This window comes from Suillus subaureus (genome assembly GCF_016647635.1).
Source record: "Suillus subaureus strain MN1 chromosome Unknown BJ212scaffold_149, whole genome shotgun sequence".
In the NCBI taxonomy this organism is placed as follows: Eukaryota; Fungi; Basidiomycota; class Agaricomycetes; order Boletales; family Suillaceae; genus Suillus; species Suillus subaureus.
The window spans coordinates 1-21,957 of NW_024538705.1; the positions used below are offsets into that span (position 1 = coordinate 1).

Here is a 21,957-nt window from a genome sequence, read left to right on the forward strand (position 1 = left end):
TAGCCGCTGGGCTAATCTACGTAGACTGCGAGGCCAAAGTCCATGACCCTGCAAGTGGCTTCGGACGGAGTTTAAACGCTGCTCGATGGTGATGATCCCAAAACAGCGCGTGCTCATCATGGGTGGGCGGTGTGTTGGTATGGTTATATCGTATCAATGGATTCTTGAATTTTGTCTGCTCAAGTCACATTTGTATGAAGAAATCCACAAATAAATCAAATTTGAATTGCTCCATGCATGAACTAATTTAAACCATGAATGCCATGATAGAGACGGGAGCGGGGCACCATGAACTCACATGAGTAGGCGGGAGGTGTCGGGGCACAACTGGATAGTCGAGACATGGGCGTGCAAGAGTGTAGATCAGGCAGCCGCACAAGGTGTTGCGGGAGGGCTCATATAAGACGGTACGAGAGCACGCGAGAGGGGGCGTTCAATAGTTCCATTAGTTATAAGAGCCCTTAATGCGGGTGAGAGGACAGCATGTAACAACAAGCACAAGAAGTTAGCGGGAGGTGTTGGAAAGTAGGAGGATACAGCGGATCCAGGTACTGTCTACTGAAATATTAGAAAAAAGTAATGATATGCGGTGGGTACATAAACAGGTGGCGGATGGGAGGGCGGGAGGAATAGAGCTCGGGAGGCGGGGTGGCACATCAATATTGCAACTCCGCTCGAACGCCGCCCTACAACACATCGGGCGGGATTTAAACCCCACATAACTTTCTGGCGATAAGCCCGCAGTTATGTAAGGGCACCAGAGTCCGAGGCACAAGGTATCTCCCACTTAGGACAAGCAACTTCCTCGATAAGGCTTGATAAACCAGATGACCTCGTTCGGTGTTGCCTAGCTAACCGGTATACCCAGGTGAGAGAGTATTAAAGGAATATTCAGAGGCTTGAGAGTCATCATTTTTAACATGAGTGAGATTCAGCGGAGAGTTGCCATCATTGGCACCGGGTAAGTATTGCTTCTGACTTGATTCTATACCAACTGAACATTGGACCGCGCGCCTAGTGTTGCCGGGTTAACCCAAGCTATTGCACTCAAGACCAAGCTTAATTTTCACAATTTCACAGTGGGTGCATCCATGCAACGAGTGGTGTGCTCGCTGAGTAGTTCAATAGATATATGAGAAAGGGTCTGAAGTCGGTGGAGTATGGAGGGTACGTCGTTCTCATGTGATATGTACCAAACGTTCCGCTGACATTTGTTTGCACAGGCCAACACATATCCTGTATATATTGTCAACGACTGAAGCTGCAGCACATCCCTCACCTCAAAGCTTGTTTTAGGGATGTTCGTCGGATGTCGAAATTCATTGGTACAGCTTATCAACAGATCTCTACCCATACTGGAACAAGTCTCATGACCTTCAGCCGGAGATTCAAGCCTACTGGATTAAGCTCTCGAAGAAATATAATCTATATTCACATATCGCGTTCAACACAAAAGTGTTATCTGCCGAGTGGGAGGATGCTAAACAACAATACGCCATCGCCGCAGAAGATGTCTTTTCAGGCAAGAGGACGACGAGTGTAGCCCACGCTGTAATATCTGCACTTGGCGTTTTGGAGGCACCAAAGATGCCATACGAGATCCCTGGAGTTCGGAAGTTTCAGGGGGTTTCGTTTCACTCCGCACGGTGGCCAAGTTCAATAGATCTGCAAAATAAGTGTGTTGCAGTGATTGGAAATGCCTCTTCCGGGTGAGTTACATGACTTCTGCGTATCCATTATATGGTGATCCAGATATGCGACAAGAGCACAATTCGTGCCAGCTATATCTGAAGATCCATCTGTCGAAGTAGTAAACTTCATCCGCACCCCGACCTGGTTCAACACTCGAGTGAGATTCTTTATGTTATGTTCAACGGTTCAACAACTGAACAAAACGTCTAAGCCACATATTCCGTACTCCGACACTGCGAAATGGATATTTGCTAGCATCCCCCTGGTGATGCGACTGTACCGAGCTTGGATCGCATTCTGGGTCAGGCCTTCTGCATCACAGAATTTTAGCCTGTTGACATTTGTCACAGTACGTTAATCCCTTTCACTCACCCATGGGTGATGAGGATCTCCAGAAACAACGTGACGTGAGCAGGGGTCTCGAGACCGTGTATTCGATCTAACGTTTCTACTCAGGCGATGACGAAATACATCCTCGATAACACACCGGACAGATACCATTCTCGTATGATTTCTGATCATCGTACGCGTCTGATCAAGGAGTTTTGTTTGTGCTTACATGTTCCACAGCTCCAGGTTGTAAGCGGACTGGTTCGTCAACAGTAGTCAGACTCATTCGTTATTTTCTTTCTTATTTCATTATATCAGTCGCGGACAGTGGTTTCCTGAAAAGTCTCTATCGCTCTAACGTGAAACTGAACTTCGACGGAATCGCCGAGATAGTGGAGAATGGCATTGTCACAAAAACTGGTGTGTGAGAGTCGTCAATGGTATCATCAATTTCCTCACATCAGTTTAGGCGAAATGTTACCATTTGATGTCATTGTATATGCAACCGGATTCATTGGCGTGAGTTGCTATACATGATCCAACATTCCATTCGATGCAAACTGCAGAAACAGGAGCGGTACCCGATGCACGTTCGAGGCTTGAATGGACACACTGTCCAAGGCTATTATGATGAGCATGGTGGCCCTACCGCATACATCGGGACTGCAATTCCAGACACACCAAACTTTTACTTGATAAATGGTGAGTTCAGAGGGGAGCATGTCGTTAACAGCTGTTGCCTGAGGTAATAATCACAGGACCAAATACAGGACCACAACTCGGAACATCAGGGATATTTGTTGTGGAAATGCAAGTAAGTGCACCTTGATTTTTTATATCTTTCTACTCAAGCTTGTCGTAAGGTTGCATACATCCTTCAACTCATAGAGCCTGTCCTTACCGGTTCTGCCTCATCTTTTACCATTAAAGCTACATCCACAGATACATATAACGACAAGCTACAAGAACAGCTCTCTCGCTCGGTGCACGTACACTGTTTCTCTTGGGCGCGTACGAACGGTACAGGCAAGACATTCAATCCGTTTCCTTGGCCTACGACAGTTTTGTGGTGGTTACTTCGTAGACCAAACTGGGATCATTATACGGCAGTCGGCGCTGAGAAATGGACGTGGGCAAGGCGAAGAAAGGCTGTTAAGAATATTATGAAATGCACTGCAATCTTGATGCTGTTGCAGTCATATATCAGCGGCTCTGCGCAGCGGATTCTATACGAGATGTGGTGAGTCTATTAATGTTCTCGATGCCTATCGATTGAACGATCTCTATCTTTAGGCATGGAATTCCCGCAACTTGTAGCTACTTGAGTAAATTTGTCCTCCGTCTTTGAGGTGCCATGGTCTACGAGACACATCATACTTATGCGAAGTAGAAACTGGATGTCTCGTCTCCTATTTCTTCACGACGAAGTTTGGCAATCGGGAACAATACGACGACAACCTGTTAAACTGGTCTTCAATATGTTTGCCGATCATTATGAACCATGTTTTTCAGCTTGCTCGCTAGGTCAAATCTAACAAAGCGGTTAGGTTGGCTTCGTCCATTCTTCACGATTATAATGGAAGGATCTGAAGCAACCGAGCGATCTTCAAACTTATTCATGGGAACACGTCTATGCGGAGTCAATATTTAGCTTGAAGCACCATGTTCAACAATGAGCCGAGCAATGGAAAAGTAATTTATCTTCGGTCGTTGTGAGTTACCTTTTCTCGCCTTCTTCAGCTGCCAATGAGTTTGAAGGACTCTGCATTCGTGTTAAACAAGCTCCATCGCATTCTAAGAACCACCTTTAAGACAGACCCGTATTCAATCTCTCATGCAGAACTGCTAACATGCGTTCGCTAAGACACTTCCAGCCACTTGTAATTTATGTACACTCTCCAGGCTGATATCTTCAGTCACTCAGTAGGTTCGTGCGACTAGGAACGACTGTATTAACTGAATAATCCAATCAATACAGAGTTCATATCACATCAACAAGTGGACTCACTAGTACCAGAAGCACGCGCAGACCGGATGTTAACGGTGAGGTTATCCACTCCTGTGCCGGGGCCGCAATATGTAACACCCTTACGCCTTCGGGCGCGAGTCATTTGAGGGGAATAAGCCCTCGCAGACGGTGGTCGCTATGGTCGGAACGTGCCATCGGGAGTGTTGTTTGCTAGAGGACTGATCAGTATACAACAGCAACGAGTTCAGAATTGTGTCGCTCACTTGCTCCAGTCGCATCGTCTGAGTCAATATTTATCGTTGGTGACCCAACATACGAGTTGGAATTGAAAAAAAACGCGGTCTATGTCTTCACCCAGTGGTGCATGTGGACCAGTATTCTGAGTCGGGGGTGGTGCTGTGTGGCGTCAGTGTTGAACTGTAGGTAAGAACATCATGCACATGCCTGTAGAAGCATTTGACCTGGTTTGGGTCGCGGGACCATCTGTACCGGTTGAAGCCTCGGAATAGTACGAGTTACTACCACTGACACTCGTCATTGTTGAATCGAACCGAAGCGACATGGGTCCTCCAGATGATGAGTTTTCACTAGATGACTCAGAGCTGGGTTCAACGCCGGTTTGGGCAGTAGCTGGTGTCCGGGACTAAGTTAGCCCTCAGTGACATCGGCGACGTAGCACCTACCCAGAGTTTCTGGTAACACCGGGCCACCCTGTTCTGAAGCTGGTGAAGTAACAAAGTACTTCCAGAAGGAAGACATGATGTAGCGGTATGATCTCATCATGGTCTGGCTATTTGGTGAATTATTAAGAGTATGTTGATGGGTACTACTCACCTCTGACTAGTCTCATATTTATACTTTTGCAAGGCTGGTCCGGGCAAACCATGTTTCGCCTCGAATTTCGCTCGTGGTATTGAAGAACAACAACACCCATAGACAGTCATCGTAACAACTTACAAGAAACGATTGCGATGACAGTTCTAAGGCAGTGGAAAGATATTATAGCACCTACAAAGTCACAAGGGTCCACAAAAGCCAACTCGAAATCTAATCATGTATCGTTGCCGACCAGGACCGTTAAGGCAATGACCGCGATGGTCGCCTCCGACGAGTCGAATCTAATCATTAATGTTATGTAACCAGTATTGCGGCATAGTTGCAGAACACCGAACTTGTCTAGCTCCTTCACTGGATTATTTGGCAGGATCCCAGCGTTTGATATACTGCCCGTAACATAAACGTGTCGTCGCTTGCGGAGGGGTCGTCACGGTGCTGTAAACATTGTGGTGGTGAGTAAGAACATGGGGCGCCTGAGGACGATGCCCCTCACAGGGCTGTACCTATTACGCGCGGTGTCTGGTCGCATCAAACCCAGAGTACAATTGCATCTTTTTGCATAAAAGAACCAGTGGGTCAAGGGTAACTTAAAACGCACTACTGACGGCATCGCGATGCCATGGTGTTATGTGTATCCGAAAGTCCATTGCCAGCTTGGGTGGCATCGCTAATAATTCAATTCCTGCCACTAATTCAGACTAATTATATATATCAATTATCATGCATACGCATATGTTTGTTCGATATTAATATTCAGCCTCGAACTTAGTCAGGACATCCAAACTTGAGGTCAAATATGGAACGTTAGTACCTTTTTTCCCATCGCAGGTTGCCGCCATTTGCAGCTGTAAGTCCCCTTGTCTTAATACATAGCATTCTAAGCGCTCGCAAATGGAGAGGTCACTTGGCTAGTGAAACAGACAACAATTATCGATATATCAGTAGTGGCACAAGTGATATTTACCTCCAACGCGGAGGTGAAACTGACATTTGAAAGACAGAAGTGCACGCTAAGCTAATTCGCGCGGAGTCCAAAGATAACAGTATTCTCTGACTGCGCGACACGAATCGCCCCCCGACGCTCAATTGAACATGAAAAACCTCGTACGTTGTATACTATGTACAATATACATGTGCTAGATAGACCAGACTTCGTCAAAAATCAATCATTTTTGAGCAATATTTAAATTTTGATTATCGCGGAGCACGAAAGTGCAGTGAGCAGTCCATTGGCGCAAATAGACGTGATCTACAGGTAGCCTCATGTCATGCACAGCACTGTGTTACATGTAATAGACGTACATACTCGGAACGCGATCACACCACGGCATAAATAAATCCACCCGTTTGGAAAATTTACATAAAGAACTTTTGGTGAGCGTTATTATTTCCACGTACTGCACTACCTCCTTCACAACAATTGTATTGGCTTAATGGACTTGTAAAAATATTTAAGTTGCAGGGCTTACAATAAACAGCATGGGAAAGTGATCAGAACGATTGGGCATGTGATGCCATGGTTCATAGACAGAGCTCGAACACCGACAATGTTAGCGAAGAGCAGCTGAAGTAATTGGTTAGATGACAACGACACAAGATAAATGGGGAGAGTACGAACACAACCCTTGGTTATGCGACCCACCATGGTTCAAAGTTGGTGTGCTTATGACAGATCTTGAGGCAACATAACTATTATTGAAAATAAAATAGTTGTTACCAGATCCCGGCGGAGATGTTTCGGAAAGGCGGGGACTACTCGGCGACGCAACTCCATCATCATTGGTTGCCGAATCTGCAGTCGAACTGGGTTCAGTTCCCGCGCTAGCTCCAGCTTATGATCATGCATGTAAGTACGGAGACAGCAGGCAGACACGATGTTCTTACAGTCTTCTACTTGAAAATCATCGGCAAATGGATTTTCTTCGGAAAGCAGGTCCACTCGGGATGCAATGAAATTCGCAGCTTCGGTGAAATATGAAGCTGTGGGCTCATCCAGTGGCTCATCCAGTGAAACAGCGATCCCGCTAATGCAAGCATCAGACGGCAAGTTATCATCTGGGTAAACATTGAGCTCGGATGATCCAGCAGAACGAGCGATAAATTGCAGACACTCTACACGCTCAACGTTTTTCGATGCAACAGAAAGTAATTGCCTTCGCATCCTCTCCGATGTGGTCTGCAGAAGTGCATCAGACGTCGAATTAAACATCCAGAGCAGGTCAATATTACCCTAGTGTTCGTGTACAACTTTTTCCCTGCTTCTACAAGCAACCGAGTAGAACGATATGCTGAGAATAATTTCACCGGGTTAATTGATTTCTTTTGTTGTTCTAGCCTATCCCGCTCAAGAACCAGTCTGAAATATAACAGATCAAAATTTTAATATTATCAAGTGCGCAAAGAGACAAACTTGTCGTAAGCGAGCTTCGTCGCAGCAACTAGGTCTTGGACATGCGTCTTATCAGCGGCCATCTCGCGTATCTTGAATACCTCGTCCAGCGTGGCTTCAAGGACTAGATCAGCTTGCGCGAGACCGCTTTGATCCTTCAATCTCATGAGAGGGAAGATGGATCGGTCATACTGAGCAGGTGTCCCAAGATTTACAGGAATGAGGAGGGTTCGATGATCTGGCTCAGAAGGCATGATTAAGTTCTGGGTGATGCTAATAAACACCAATCCCACAGTCGAGTACGTTTAAGTACTTGTGTGTCAAGTTACTTGTCCATGGATATTTAATGCTGAAAATAAATCACATCGTGCATAGCCTCGACGAGTCAGAATGAACGGTTTCTGGGGGCCGATTGTAATTGTGAGATGGGTGTTGCACACATACTACAAAGTACTTACATACTAAATAGTCGAGATGGTCCATGTGTACGTTTGTTTATGCCTCCAAATCGAGTCGGAAGTACTCTACATACTGATTTGTACTCGATTTGCACCCCAACCTGCATGGGCAACACTGTGACTTTGAAGGGCAGGAGTCCGAAAGCCAAGACGAAGGCAGAACGGAAGGCTGCAGAGACTGCAGAACTTGAGAGACGCAAGGCTCTCAGAGCTCAAAGAGAGTTCGAAGCTTTTGGAGCGGAACGCGAACAGAGACCAGGAGCTTTATCTGTATACGAAGTCTGGTGGTGTCAACAGTATCAATGGCTAAAGGCTCATGGGTACTTACTTCGTCCTCGATACGCACCGGAATGGGTACCATCATGGGAGAGTTCACAGCGCCACCCATTTACTTGTGAAGATGGTCACATTTCCCCAGTGAGGCGAACAAGAGTTTGACTGCATCACCAAGTGACTTACAATGCCACAGTTTCCTCAGATCATTGACGCGACTCGCATGTCTGATGACTTGTACATTTCGCTCAAAGTTGTTGACAAATCGGTACACCCTCACGAGGTAGATATCGGGCAATATTTTATGATGGAGCACCTTGCCTCCGATCCCAAGAATCACTGCGTTCCATTTCTCGATGTATTATCAGTGCCGAACGAAGAAGAGAAACAAATAATCGTAATGCCTCTGTTGCTTGATTTTACGATGCCGCGATTCGACACCGTCGGCGAGGTGGTGGAATGCCTTAGACAGTTATTTGAAGTGAGTAAAATTGCTCCTGAATGTGATGTTGTCCCTGTAATACATCGCAGGGCTTGTTGTTCATGCACACTAATCACATAGCGCACCGGTAGGTAATGCTACACTATTGTCTTATGTGCTCAACTTATCACATTACCAGCGACTGCATGTCGAGAAATATCATGATGGATGCAAAAGATCTCTACCCTGAATCGTATCACCCTGCTCAGCCTCACATGAAGCGTGACTTCAGTGGCTATGCGAACCATCTCACTCGCACTCAGCGGCCGCCAAAATACTACCTAATTGATTTCGGCTTATCACGCCAGTACGATGCCACCGAGAAAAACCCACTGGAGTACCCGATATTTGGGGGCGACAAATCAGTGCCAGAATTTCAGAAGAATATCAACGTTCCAATGAATCCTTTCCCCACCGACATCTATTATCTCGGAAACGTCATCAGAGAACAGTTCTTGTATGTGAGTACCTACAGATATCAATACCTTGGATTTGTTGCTTATGGCCCTAACCAAGGCCAGATCGGGGCTTGGGTTCTTGAAACCTCTCGTTGATGACATGGTGCAGGATGATCCCAGCAGGAGACCTACCATGGATGCGGTAGCCAGGCGATTTGATTCGATTCGTCAAAAACTTAGCACATGGAAACTGCGTTCCCGTATCATCTCCGTGGAGGACGGCCTTCTGGAAAACATGTATTATGGAACCGCACACTGGCGGCGGCGCATAGGCTTTATAGTCAGGCGTGTTTCAGCTATACCTCGTCCTCCTGATTAAAACAGGCCTCGTGCGATGCGTACAGTATTAGATACCATGTGAGTCTCAAGGTTCAATGCAAAACACTCTGGGCCAAGGATATGGGATGAAGTCCTGGCCAAGATCTACCTGTCAGATGGTTGGTTGTTCCTACATGATTGTATAATAGGTGTCACTCTTCACTGTCATTCTCGACGTATTTTAACAGAACTATTATACTTGGCAAGTAAGGTTGCGAACCACGAGCGAGCCCCGTGCGTTCAGGAATGGCACATCTCCGTGACATTGCAATGCAAATGCACCCTGTCATCCATGTTACCTGCTGCACCCTCAAGACTCACGCAGGGGAGGTCATTGTGACCTCGGAGTCTAGAATAAGGGGGTTGCTTTGAATCTAAGTAAGAATTGTATATGTATTATCAGAAAGGAACTAGGTGGGTCTTATTCTAATCTTGTATGAAAGCTTGCGCTTGGAGTCGGTGAATGCTGGAATTGGAAATCCATATCACAACTTTGCAAGCGGGCCCGGCTTATAAGGGCTGACTTTGTTTTTAGTGCCATGCCCCACTGCGCACGGAACCGCGGTACACCTGTTCCCACGTCGTCAGTGGCGCTGCCTCCCATGACAAGGGCCGGTGCAGTAGCGTCGCCCGCAATTCCACAAAGGTTGACAAATTTGTCAAGAGTCAAGACGCTTTAATGACTGGTACCATGGTTGCCTACTCATCACGTACTTACAAAAAATGAACAGCAAGGTAATATCACAATAACCAGGTATACAACATTACAACTTAGCCTTCGCCTGGACCAGCTTGGCCATCCCACCGATAATCTCTTCTGTCTCCCTCTCTATACGCGACAAGAGCTCTTCGCACGTCGGGATGTCCTTGATTAAGCCAAGTACAAGACCTGCAGTCCAGATCCCATAGTCAGGATCACCGTTCTCGAATACAATTCTGCCTCGTGCGCCAGCAACAAGGTCGCGGACGTCTTCAAACTTCGCCCCACCTGGCCGCCGCTCGATGGCGACGACTTGCTGTGAGACTGCATTCTTGAAAACACGTGAGGTGTTGTTCAAAGTACGGAATATGTGGGTGGTATCATATTCGGTGGAGGCGACAATCTTCTCTTTGATATTTTGGTGGATAGGGCTGAACAGCACAAGTGAGAAGGGTATGGAGTTGCAGTGTTACTACCGTACCTCTCAACCGTGCACATGAATCGTGTGCCCATGTTCACTCCCTGTACGTGCAGGTGATCAATAACATTATGATGGGGGAGGTACAATACTCACTGCGGCACCAAGTGCGAGACAAGCAGCCAATCCACGGCTATCTCCAATTCCGCCCGACGCAATGTAAGGTATTTTGAGTTCTTGCGCAGCTCTTGCAAGCTGCGAATTGTTACTGTGTAATGATAGACATGGCCGGTGATAAAACGCACCAGAACAAGGCCACCGATGTCCTCCTCCCCAGGGTGACCAGCACCTAACCATGTCGTTAGGTGTCGCGATCAAATTCAAACAGATAGACGAAAGACTCACATTCGAAACCGTCTATACTCACAACATCAACGCCCAGTCGTTCTGCGGACTGCATGCCCGCTTTAGCCATGAAATATACAGCGTAGTCTGATTAAACGGGGAGCGAACCTTGGCGTGTCGAATCGTAGTGCACTTGTGTATCACAACACACCCATGCGACTTGAAGAACTCGATGAGCTTTCCCGCTATGAGTTGTGTCAAAATCATTGTGACTGATGGGAACATGAGACTACACACGATTGTTCCCTGCTGTTTCAAATATCTTGACGCCCTCTTCTACAGCTACACGCGCGAAACCTTCGTAGTCTGGTGGGTTAATCGAGGGTAGAATCGTCAGGTTTACGCCAAAGGGCTTGTCAGTTGCTGCGCGTGTTTCACGAATCACAGTGCGCAACGCTTCGGGATCCGGCTGGGTAAGTGCAGTGATTAACCCTGCAACAAATTTAGCGGATGCGGCTGGGAAGCGAACAGTATTGCACACCAAGACCTCCCGCATTCGACACGGCAGCAGGAAGTGGAGGTTTTCCGACCCTACGCACAGCAATCAGATCATTCTTAACAGAACTTCACCGGCACGAATGACGTTTACCATTGCATACCCCCTTGTACTACTGGGCTATCGACAGTGGAACAAGTCGTAAATATGCCTTCCGAACAGCAAACGTACATTAACTTACACACGGATGCCCAGAAGTTTGGTCAATGCAGTTGTAATCATTCTGCCTGGATTATATCTTGAATGCTCCTGGTATACTCGGTTCGCTTTGAGATATATACAAAGCAACACAGTGAGCCTGGTATGAGAATGTGAAGCGGGTGTAAGCGTGAAGAACAAAGGTCTGTGGCCTGGGCAAGCAAACTAATGCGATGAGTGCTGAGGGTGACTCTGCACCGGTAAGAGAATCCCGAGACTACATATACGACGCTTTTCTATGGGCGCTCGGTCAGTTCCCTCGGTGACAGGTAACCGGCATGTGATTATAATACAACCGGTTGCCAACTTGGACCTTTAAGCGCTTTATTAACATTGCTACTACTAGGGTGCTTGCAATCACATTCAATTGCGCCATTCAACCCATCATCATCAAATACAACTTACGTAGGCTACAAGTATAGCACGCAATGGTGGGCTCGTGCAACCGGTGACTAACTTTAAAATTGCATAGGACTCGGTGCGTTATGCACCTAAATGATGACCTCAGATCTTGCTAGTGACTACTAGTAGGTCACTCTGAAGTTGATACTGGTACGCCTTACTTAGAATGAAAGCGTGGTGTCTGATATTACCATGTTCAAAGGATCTCTGCATGAAAGTTCAGGCTTAAGACCTATAATCTCCCTTCGCAGAATATAAAAATGTGCCTCAATGAAGAAGTTTCGTGGCTTTGACTGTGGATACAAGTTGTTGCACTGTCCTCAAGTGTGGACATACTTCCTCATACCAAAACTGACTTGTGGATCAAAACTAAAGTTCACAACGTCCACAGCTAAACAATGGGTGGCAATCTAGAGCCTCACTATAAAAACCTGATGCTATCTGAAACCACTTGCTCTCGCATATTATTGGCATTGATACCTGTATCATCTCAATGAACAACACAGTAACCCCAAGCCCCTCGAAGCCTCGCACTATCAAACGAAAAGCAGCTCCTCGGTTCGCACTAGAACCAGAATCCCAAGTCATCGTACTTGGCCCTGGAGAATTTCCTACGCAGAAGTCGGATAGTACTACCAATGACAACCTCGCTGTTTCGTCGACCTGCATATCTTCCCCCAATGCCCCACAGTTCGACATCGAAGGAACGTTCCAAATGATCCTCGGTTCTGCCAGACTTCTCCGCGAAGCCGCAGACGCACAGGACATCGAATCAATCCGTTCTTTGTCGCCGACCTTTTTTCGCAGCTTGACTACGATTTTACGGTCAATGTCGCGGCTCCCACGGGACGTTCTAAACGCTTCAGGCTACAGGAACGCGGAGTGCGGAGTCCAGCACTACAAGCTGCTCTTCATGAGTCATGTCCAGCTCCTTGACAACAAGGACTTCGAACTAGGTTGCAGGAGGCAATTTACTTGGAAGACTCTTGGATGTTTAGGTGCTGTCATGTCTAGCCTGAAAAGGCTCATGCAAGTTGCCGAGCGCGAGATGCGTCAACTAAAGCCCCTTCCTGATACTCCCGAAGAATGTGAAGAGGACGTTGAAGCGGGGGAGGTAGATGGGGTAAAAGCGGAAGAAGCGGAAGCTGATGGCGACCAGTTCTATGGAGCTCGCCGAAATTCTTTACTGTCAGGGGATACTCACCAGACCAGTGAAAGATCATCGACGGACAGGACATGTGTTGAAGAGGTGGATGAAATGGGTTCTCTTGTCAAGCCCCCAGCGGTCAAACGCACGAAACGGGGACTGGCCGCTATCCTTGGGCCACTTTCATTCAGCTTGCGCCGCAAGATCTCGCAGCCATTTTTGAAGGCGGACAAAGTGGTATCTGTCGAGAAGCTCGCGACTCGCGCAGGGCATGCTCGCGCGACTGCGAGTATCAGGGACTCGATTGCCCTCTTTCCCGAGTTATTTGACAGCAAGCTGGAGAATTCCTTCCCTCACCCAGATGATAGTACGGACCTCTTCCTGGACAGGAACGGTGTTCTTCAGCTTGCCTCGTTGAAGGGCCTTGTCCGGTATCTAACATCTGCAGTCTCCGATGATGACCTGGAGCTCCCAGATGTCTTCTTCCTCTGCTTCCGCTACTTCTCGACTCCAACACTCGTTCTCGAGGCTTTCATAGAGCGATACAAGGAGAATTTGTTTAGTTGCTCGTCTCCCGACCAAGCTCCTATTCAGTCCATGCACGTCAAGATGCGTGTAGCTCGCTTGCTTAACCAGTGGGTCGATCTTCATTGGCGCCACTCGGAAGATCAAGAGGTCTTCGCGCCTCTCCTGCAATTCGTATTCTCTGATCTCTCTCGAGATCTCCCCCGCAATGTCTCCTCGAAACTTATCGACACATTGCACAACGCCGCGTGCGCTAACGAATACAACGGACGTCGCCTCGAGAAGACGGTTCAACTCATTCAAGGCTCTTCGCCAGCTGAAGAGTTCCGTAGCTTATGGGAACCTCGCGATAAGAAGGCAATGGTTAAGGGGGAGTTTGCAAAGATCAAGTTGTCCAACTTCGATTCTCCTCAAGGAATGGAACTCCTGGCCCATCAACTCACCGTCATCTTGTGGGAGAAGTACCAGGACTTCCAGCCCGAGGATGCTGCGCGCTTTTGGGTGGAGGAGGCAACCGGAAAATCCACTTATGGCATTTCCAATGACGCTGGCACGAAGGTGACCACTTATGCTTCCTTTGAGAAGGCCCTTCACCTTTGGGCACTGGACGTCATCGTGTCTGCGCAGTCGATGGAGGATCGTATCGAGAAGGTTCAGTTTATCTTGGAGTGGGCACGGGTCAGTTTTTCGTCATATAATCATGGCCTCCCCTGACGCGTCCTTTTACTTGCAGGAATGCCACATCATCAGAAACTACGCTGGTTCATGGGCATTGTTTTCCGCGTGCGACAGACAGAGTTTGGTTGGCTCTTTGTCGGTATGCACCTAAGATTATGATATTGTCTTCTCACTCACGTTACTTCGCAGAACCTCGGTGTGAGGCATGAAGAGATTCTACTCGCTCTGCGTCTCTTTTTCAGCTACACAAACCGCATGAAGGCCTACAAGGACGCGATCCAAAGTGGTGATGGACCCACTCTCCCAACCCTTGGTACATTTAAAGACACTGATGACTTGACCCCTGCCTCTAACGATACCTTCATGCAGTTCTTTTTGTAGGCGACGTGAAGCGCCAGTGTGGCAACGAGGAACGCGTAGACCACCCAAATGCGCCGGGACATAAGCTCATCAACCTAAGGCGTTACCGCCCTCTCACGCGAGCTATCAGAGGTATGTTTTTTGCTCGTATGCCTCTTGGTCAGTACTGACGTTGTGACAGATATGGAGAGATGCCATGCCCCCTATTACATCCAGCGTGTGGATTACGTCTGCCAATGGATAGAGGAGGTCATCTGCTCTTACCTCAGTCGCCCGGAAGCGGAATGGGAGGACATATTCTATGACAAAAGGTATGATTCTGTATCCTGCTCTAGACGTTCATGAACCCACGACCCTCTCAAGTCGGCGTCTAGGGAAGAAGATAAACCGGAAATGCAGTGTCTATGTGTAACAACAATATTCGTTTTTCTTGTGGACGCTTTACCATTGCTCTCGATCTTTTATTGGCTGGCTTATGATTCAGTCTGTACACATTAGTCTGCTTTCGTTCACCATGTACATTTTTATTGTCGATGCTTTGTTGCTTTTCGTTCCAACGTTTTATTAACTGGCTTATAATTTTCAGTCCACACATTCATTTGCTTCGCTTGCTTTCGTTGACCACGTATACGTATAAACACGTCCACTCATTACCTTTCCTGTTATCGCGCTGTAGTTGCTCACACACTTGTTCATTTGCTCAATATATCAGTTTTGAATGCGATTCGGATGAGATTGTGTAGTGTCATAACATATGCATAGGTGCATACAAAACATGGCCCTTGTGCTGTCGCATATCGTCGCATCACCAGCCGTGTCGAATATGTGGGATAATGACATTAAGCGCGCGCAGCCTCGATTCTCCTTCTGGCAACCTGTCTCCGGTTCAACGACGACAAGGATGATACGCCAACAGCGTCCTTATCCTTGCTCCGCTCGACCTCCTCAGCTGAAACACCCAGAATGATCTCGACGTGGCATGGGTGGCCCTGGTAAGGGTTGATACGACCGTGTGCACGGTACGTGCGGCGGCGAGTTTTCTATGAGGTGTCAACAAGATTACTATATCAACTGGAATTTAGAGTGAGATATACGTACGGGTGCTTGCTGGACGCCGATGTTCTTGATGTAAAGGTCCTCGAGCTCTAGGCTCTTTGCGTCTGCATTCGACTCTGCGTTTTTAAGGAGGCGAGTGATGAACTTGACGGATTTCTCGGGCCAACGACCTATAGTATATCACCAAGGTCATATTTCCGCCGCCCACTTGTCTGATATCACGAGACGCACCCTGGGTTGCCTTAAATTGCTTGGCTTGGCTGGCCCGTCCAACACCACCAGCGAATCGACGGAAAGGGATGACTTGTTTGTGGTCCGAGACGTCAGATAGGTAAGCATAGGCCTTGGTAAGTTTCAAGCCTGAATCGATCATATGGTTTATACCCATCACCATCACCATGACTTGGACACTGACCTGTGAGGGCTGCAGCAACTTCCCTCATGTTCTTGAAGTGCGTACGGAGGTACTCGCCCCGAGCACGGGCGGCTGAACGAGACCAAACAGCTATATGAGTGTTGGGTTCGATATCAAAGTGCAACACAGACTTTTTTCGGGATTGGTGGCGAGAGCGGCGGCGGCGTAGCGGACTGTTTGAAGACGGTGAGCATTCTAGTGAATACAAACGATGATGACGCACCCATTTTTGAGCCTTGAGGATGTTGTCGAGCGCGGGCTTGTAAGTTTAGGATCGAAGACTGGGCAAGTGTGGCTTGAACCTTAATTCTACAGTACTTCGGAATTTACCGATGACATGGTAAATTCTCGAATTAGCGACCAAAGTAAAAATGGCGGGCGCTCTCCTGTCTCCCTTAGAGGCTGTTGCTCATCTTGCAACTTACGAACGATTAGATGGCCTCTCAGCCAAGGATCTCATGGACTCTCGCGTCCATGGTGGTCTCACATACAATGACTTCCTTATGCTTCCTGGAAAGATCGATTTTCCTGCTTCCGATGTCATTACGGAGACCAGAATAACTCGGAATGTCATTCTCAAGACTCCTTTCATGAGTAGCCCTATGGACACTGTCACCGAGACAAACATGGCTATTAGTCTCGCCCTGCTAGGTGGTATCGGTGTCATTCATCACAACCAGTCCCCCGCTTCTCAAGCAGCCATGGTTCAAGCCGTGAAAAGGCACGAGAATGGTTTCATCGCGGATCCTATCGTCTTCTCTCCCAATCACACCGTTTCAGACGTGCTCGATATCAAGGCGCGTCTTGGATTTTGCGGAATCCCTATCACAGGTACACCATCTCCTCCGTCCCTTGAACCTGATGCCTATGCTCTTCAGAAACTGGATCTTTGGGAGCTAAACTTGTCGGTATCGTTACCTCGCGCGACGTGCAGTTTGAGTCTCCTGAGGCACCCCTCCATAAGGTCATGACCACGTCTCTTGTCACTGCGTCTCAAGGCGTTACACTGACAGAAGCCAACCAAATCCTCCGTGCCTCCAAAAAGGGGAAACTCCCCATCGTCGACGAACAGGGTCGCCTCACCTCCCTCCTCGCCCGTTCTGACCTTCTCAAAAACCAAAATTACCCGCTAGCTAGCAAGGATCATAGCAAGCAACTGTATGCCGCCGCGGCCGTCGGCACGCGACCTAGCGACAAAGACCGCCTCAGGCTCCTCGTCGAGGCTGGCCTTGATATCGTCATCCTCGACTCGTCTCAGGGTAATTCCGTTTTTCAGATTGACATGATTAAGTGGATCAAGCAAACGTTCCCAAAACTCGAGGTTATCGCAGGCAACGTTGTCACCCGTGAACAGGCTGCCAACCTAATTGCCGCAGGGGCAGATGCCCTGCGCGTTGGCATGGGTAGTGGTTCCATTTGTATCACCCAAGAGGTTATGGCTGCTGGTCGCCCACAGGCCACGGCTGTGTTCGCTGTTGCTGAGTTCGCGTCCAAGTTTGGTGTTCCCGTGATTGCGGACGGTGGTATCGGCAACGTGGGGCACATTGTCAAGGCACTTGCCCTTGGTGCGAGCGGTGTCATGATGGGAGGGCTTCTTGCGGGTACCACAGAGGCACCAGGAGAGTACTTCTACCACGATGGGAAGCGAGTAAAGTCTTACCGAGGCATGGGTAGCCTTGAAGCTATGGAAGAGGGTAAATCGAATGCGTCAGGTCAGGTCAACGGCTCCACAAAACAGGCGTTCCAGTCCTCGAACGAGCCACACGAGAACGCTGCTACGACGCGCTATTTCTCCGAGTCATCCGCAGTCAAGGTTGCACAGGGCGTATCGGGCGATGTGCAAGATAAGGGCAGCATCAAGGCGTTCATCCCATACCTATATGTTGGTGTCCAGCACAGTCTTCAGGACATCGGCATGCGCAGCATTACGGATCTTCAGGAAGGCGTGATGAAGGGTCGTGTCAGGTTTGAAATGAGAACGGCGAGTGCACAGGTGGAGGGGGGTGTTCATGGTTTGCATTCGTAGGTGATGATAACGTGCTATCGTTATGCGTCGCTGACGTCTTTGACAGATATACCAAACGATTGTATGCTTGACATGACGGTCTACCGACCAGCTACCACTCATACGACCAGCAATATAATAGATGATCCGTCAGTACATACATCAATCTCTTTCTCGTGCTTGGCTAGCACCACCTTCTTGTTTAATCTCTCGACGTGCTGGGCACGACTTTGTCAAGTGGTGCGAGGTTGTATAGTAGAATGATTTCACATACCAGTCCAGGATCAACTCGATGAACGCGAACGACAGGTCCCCGTGGGCAAGCCCCGTTTGCTTGATGGGGGGCATTCGAATTGTCGATGTGTTCTGTTGCTCATGTTGTCTCCAGTGAAGAAGCAGCTTTGACGGCATCAAAGAGATCTCTGACATAGCCAAATATTCCCTGAGCAGGACCTTCACGAAGCTTACAGCTTCCTGACTGTAAATGACAGCAATGCTCGAGGCCGGCTGGTATAGGCATGGTGACTATCTTGTAACAATAACATGTAGAGTGAAATAGCTAGTAGCTGCATTGATGCATGGGGATGAATATAATCTACAAACGCGAACGGTAAGTGCGCAAAGAAACAGCGTGGTTATCACTCTGTGGATTTCAATAATTTGTTCTTGAGAAAACCTAGACGAGAGGGCTCGCCGCTTTACTGGCGACATGCATCCAAAATGTGTAGAATTGCTAAGACTTGCCTTCGTTCTATACGCTCTATGCTTTCAAGAACTGCAGTGTGTGCTCGATCTCCCCCCAAATGCAGGTACAGAGCTCGTCCTTTTCAGTCGGGACTAATCCTCTGGCAGACCTTGGGAAGTCCGAGTAAGAAATAGCCACGAGATGGTGTGTTTGAAGCCATTCAGAGGCCGACAAATCTCGAAACTGATTTAAATGAATCTTCAACATTTTCATTATTTTTGAACCGCGCATGTGCTAATTCCCTTCACGTACCACCGGCGTTCAAGCAATCCGAAGTACACATTAATCGAGTGGTGAGCATGTTCGGGTTGAAGCATGCCAGAGGAGCCTCCGAGAGCGATGATGAAGACGGTGACATGCCAGTGGATGATGCTGTTGATGAAGCAGTGAATGACAGAAATCCTGTGATGATCACGCTCCGTCCAGTGAGCAGGATCATTGGCTTTGACAAGTGATCTCATTTGTAATGGATGTTATTGATGATATTTGTATTTAGCTTCATGTCCTGAACATTGGACTCAAATCCGCTGAGCAGAGCCGCTGATGTATGACCACGATAGCGTCAAGATTGCAGCGCATTTCAGAATGTTCTTAACAGCCTTTCCTCGCCTTGCCCATACCCATTTCTCGGCGCCGACTGCCACATAATGATCCCAATTCGGTTTGCGAAGCCACCACCACCAAAGCGTCACGGCCCAAGGGAATGGATTAAATACCTTGCCTGTGCCGTTCGTACGCGCCCAGGAGTAACACTGCACGAACACCGAACGGGAGATTTGTTCTTGAACCTTGGCGTTATATGCGTCTGTAGGTGAAGCTTTGACGGTGAATGATGAAGCAGAACCGTTGAGGACTGGCTCTATGAGTTGGAGGATATATCCAATCTTGTGACAAACTTGAGTAGAAACACGCAAAAATTACACTGGATTTACTTGAACTTCTTCCACGAACAACGTTGATGTTGGTGTTCCGGTATTTGGCCCTGTAATCAATATGTCAGACAGCAAATCGATGATAAACATGTCCCTTGTGAACTCACCAGCTAGCAAGTAAAAGTTTGGTATGTCAGGAACTGCGGTCCCGAGGTATGCGGTAGGGCCACCATGCGCATCATAATAGCCTTGGATAGTGGCTCCATTCAAGCCTCGAACGTGCATTGGGTATCGCTCCTGTTTCTGCAGTTGGCATCTTATAGAATAGTGTAAGTAGCACTTACGCCGATGAATCCAGTCGCGTATACGATGACATCAAATGTCAACATTTCACCTAAACGAATGTGAGGGTGATGATATCGTTGACGGCCCATACATACCAGTTTTTGTGATGATGCCATTCTCCACTATGTTGGCAATTCCATCGAAGTTCAGTGTCAAGTTGGGCCGATGGAGAACATCCAGGAAACCACTGTTTGCGACTGCATGAAATGAAATGAGAAGGAACATGTCTCAAGTTCAACCACCGCCGACGAACCGGTCCGCTTGCAACCTGGAGCTGTGGAACATGTGAGCACAAAGAAAATTCCTTGATCAGGCACGTACGATAATCAGGTGTCATATGATTATGGTATCTAGTCGGTGCGTTATCGAGGATGTATTTCGTCATCGTCTGACAAAAAAACGTTGGAACGAATGCCCCGAGACTCTCGCAGCCTGCTCACCTGACGTCGTTTCTTGAGAGTTCTGTCACTCGGGCGCACAATAGAGGGAAGATCGAACTACAACAGACGTCAGCAAGCTAAAACCATGCAACGTAGCTGGTCTGACCCAGAACATGATCCAAGCTCGGTGCAGTCGCATTGCCAGAGGGATGTTGGCAAATATCCATTTCTCAGTGTCTGAGTACGGAATATGTGGCTTGATGTTTTGTTCAGTTGTTGGGTCATTGAACATGGTACGAAGGATCTCACTCGAGTGTTGAACCAGGTCGGGGTGCGAATGAAGTTAACTACTTCGACAGACGGGTCTTCAGATACAGATGGTACGAACTGTGCTCTTGTTGTATGTCACCACCGATTACCTGCAGAGAAGTCATCGTGTGACTTACCCGGAGGAGGCATTTCCAATCACTGCAACACGCTTGTTCCGCAGATCTATTGAGCCTGGCCACTGTGCGGAGTGAAATGAAGTCCCCTGAAACTTCTGAACTCCAGGAATCTCGTATGGAATCTTTGGGGCCTCCAAAATACCAACGGCAGGATATCACGACGTGGGCTATGCTCGACATTCTCTTGCCTGAAAAGACGTCTTCTGCGACGATGGTGTACCGTTGTTTGGTATCATCCCACTCCGCCGATAACACATTTGTGTTGAATGCGATGTGTGGATATAGATTATATTTCTTTGAGAGCTTAATCCAGTAGGCTTGAATCTCCAGTTGAAGGCCATGCGACTTGTTCCAGTGCGGGTAAAGGTCTGATGATAAGCTGTACCAATGAATTTGGACATCCGACGAGCATCCCTAGAAGAAGCTTCGAGGTGAGCGATATTCTGCAGTTTCAGTCGTTGACCATACAGGATATGTGTTGGCCTGTGTGGAAAAATGTCAGGAGAACGTTTGTGTATGACAACAACGTACCCTCCAAACCCCACCGACTTCAGACCCTTTCTCATATATCTATTAAAATACTCAGCGATCATACCACTCGTTGCATGGATGCACCCACTGTAAAATCGTGAAATCCAAGTTTGGTTTTGAGAGCAATAGCTTGGGATAACCCGCCAACACTGCGAGCGGATATTCAGTTGGCGTAGAATCACAACAAAGCAATACTTACCCGGCGCCAATAATGGCGACTCTTCTCTGGAGGTCAATCATGTAAGAAATGGCTAGTCTCAAGACTGTGTAGTATTCCTTTAATACTTGCTGACCCAGTACGATAGGCTTTATCGAACGAGGTCATATGGCCCTGTCAAGCTCCGGGCCAGGAAGTCCGTATCCTAAATACGACTGTGAGATATCTCGCAGTCACCACCGGTCGAGACTCGGCAACATCAAGCTGACTTGGCACTTGACGGGGTAATTGCAAAATGAGATGTATCTACCCCAGGCGTGTTCCAATGCTGAAGGAAATGGCAACTCGGCGCCGCATTTACGAAAAGTGATGGCGGGACATGGAATTCTCACATCTTCATCTTCATCATCGCTCTCGGAGGCTCCAAGTTTGGCATGCTTCAACCCGAATGTGCTCACTACTCAATTGATA

General features: G+C 47.8%; 3 protein-coding genes across 3 annotated transcripts; 1 reads left to right on the plus strand and 2 right to left on the minus strand.

Moving 5' to 3' along the window:
* Window positions 1-3,934: 3,934 nt before the first annotated feature.
* Window positions 3,935-4,750, minus strand: BJ212DRAFT_1305571 (uncharacterized protein; the record flags this gene model as incomplete). Its single annotated transcript, XM_041333761.1, has 5 exons — window positions 3,935-3,978; window positions 4,031-4,166; window positions 4,255-4,272; window positions 4,308-4,387; window positions 4,675-4,750. 5 exons carry the CDS (start codon window positions 4,748-4,750, stop codon window positions 3,935-3,937), a joined length of 354 nt encoding a protein of 117 aa, XP_041185703.1.
* Window positions 4,751-6,049: 1,299 nt separating this feature from the next.
* On the minus strand, window positions 6,050-7,655 carry BJ212DRAFT_1402272 (uncharacterized protein). Its single transcript, XM_041337351.1, has 6 exons — window positions 7,239-7,655; window positions 7,058-7,184; window positions 6,938-7,004; window positions 6,713-6,883; window positions 6,135-6,659; window positions 6,050-6,077 (listed from the first exon to the last, which is right to left on the minus strand). The coding sequence occupies exons 1-5, from the start codon at window positions 7,469-7,471 to the stop codon at window positions 6,406-6,408; spliced, it is 852 nt and encodes a 283-aa protein (XP_041185704.1). The 5' UTR covers window positions 7,472-7,655; the 3' UTR covers window positions 6,050-6,077; window positions 6,135-6,405.
* A 100-nt stretch (window positions 7,656-7,755) lies between these two features.
* Window positions 7,756-9,436, plus strand: BJ212DRAFT_1402281 (uncharacterized protein). The gene is made up of 5 exons (XM_041337352.1): window positions 7,756-8,092; window positions 8,145-8,429; window positions 8,480-8,517; window positions 8,569-8,890; window positions 8,946-9,436. The coding sequence occupies exons 1-5, from the start codon at window positions 7,781-7,783 to the stop codon at window positions 9,204-9,206; spliced, it is 1,218 nt and encodes a 405-aa protein (XP_041185705.1). The 5' UTR covers window positions 7,756-7,780; the 3' UTR covers window positions 9,207-9,436.
* Window positions 9,437-21,957: the final 12,521 nt, after the last annotated feature.

What these genes read in the sequence shown, in the direction of transcription:
- BJ212DRAFT_1402272 (XM_041337351.1), bottom strand. Translation starts at nt 7,471, where the DNA reads ATGCCTTCTGAGCCAGATCATCGAACCCTCCTCATTCCTGTAAATCTT. An exon ending in AGTTGTACACGAACACTAGG is followed by an intron (nt 7,005 to 7,057) that starts GTAATATTGACC and finishes GCACTTCTGCAG; the next exon opens with ACCACATCGGAGAGGATGCG. An exon ending in AAACGTTGAGCGTGTAGAGT is followed by an intron (nt 6,884 to 6,937) that starts GTCTGCAATTTA and finishes ATGTTTACCCAG; the next exon opens with ATGATAACTTGCCGTCTGAT.
- BJ212DRAFT_1402281 (XM_041337352.1), top strand. Translation starts at nt 7,781, where the DNA reads ATGGGCAACACTGTGACTTTGAAGGGCAGGAGTCCGAAAGCCAAGACG. An exon ending in AAGATGGTCACATTTCCCCA is followed by an intron (nt 8,093 to 8,144) that starts GTGAGGCGAACA and finishes ACAATGCCACAG; the next exon opens with TTTCCTCAGATCATTGACGC. An exon ending in ACTAATCACATAGCGCACCG is followed by an intron (nt 8,518 to 8,568) that starts GTAGGTAATGCT and finishes TCACATTACCAG; the next exon opens with CGACTGCATGTCGAGAAATA.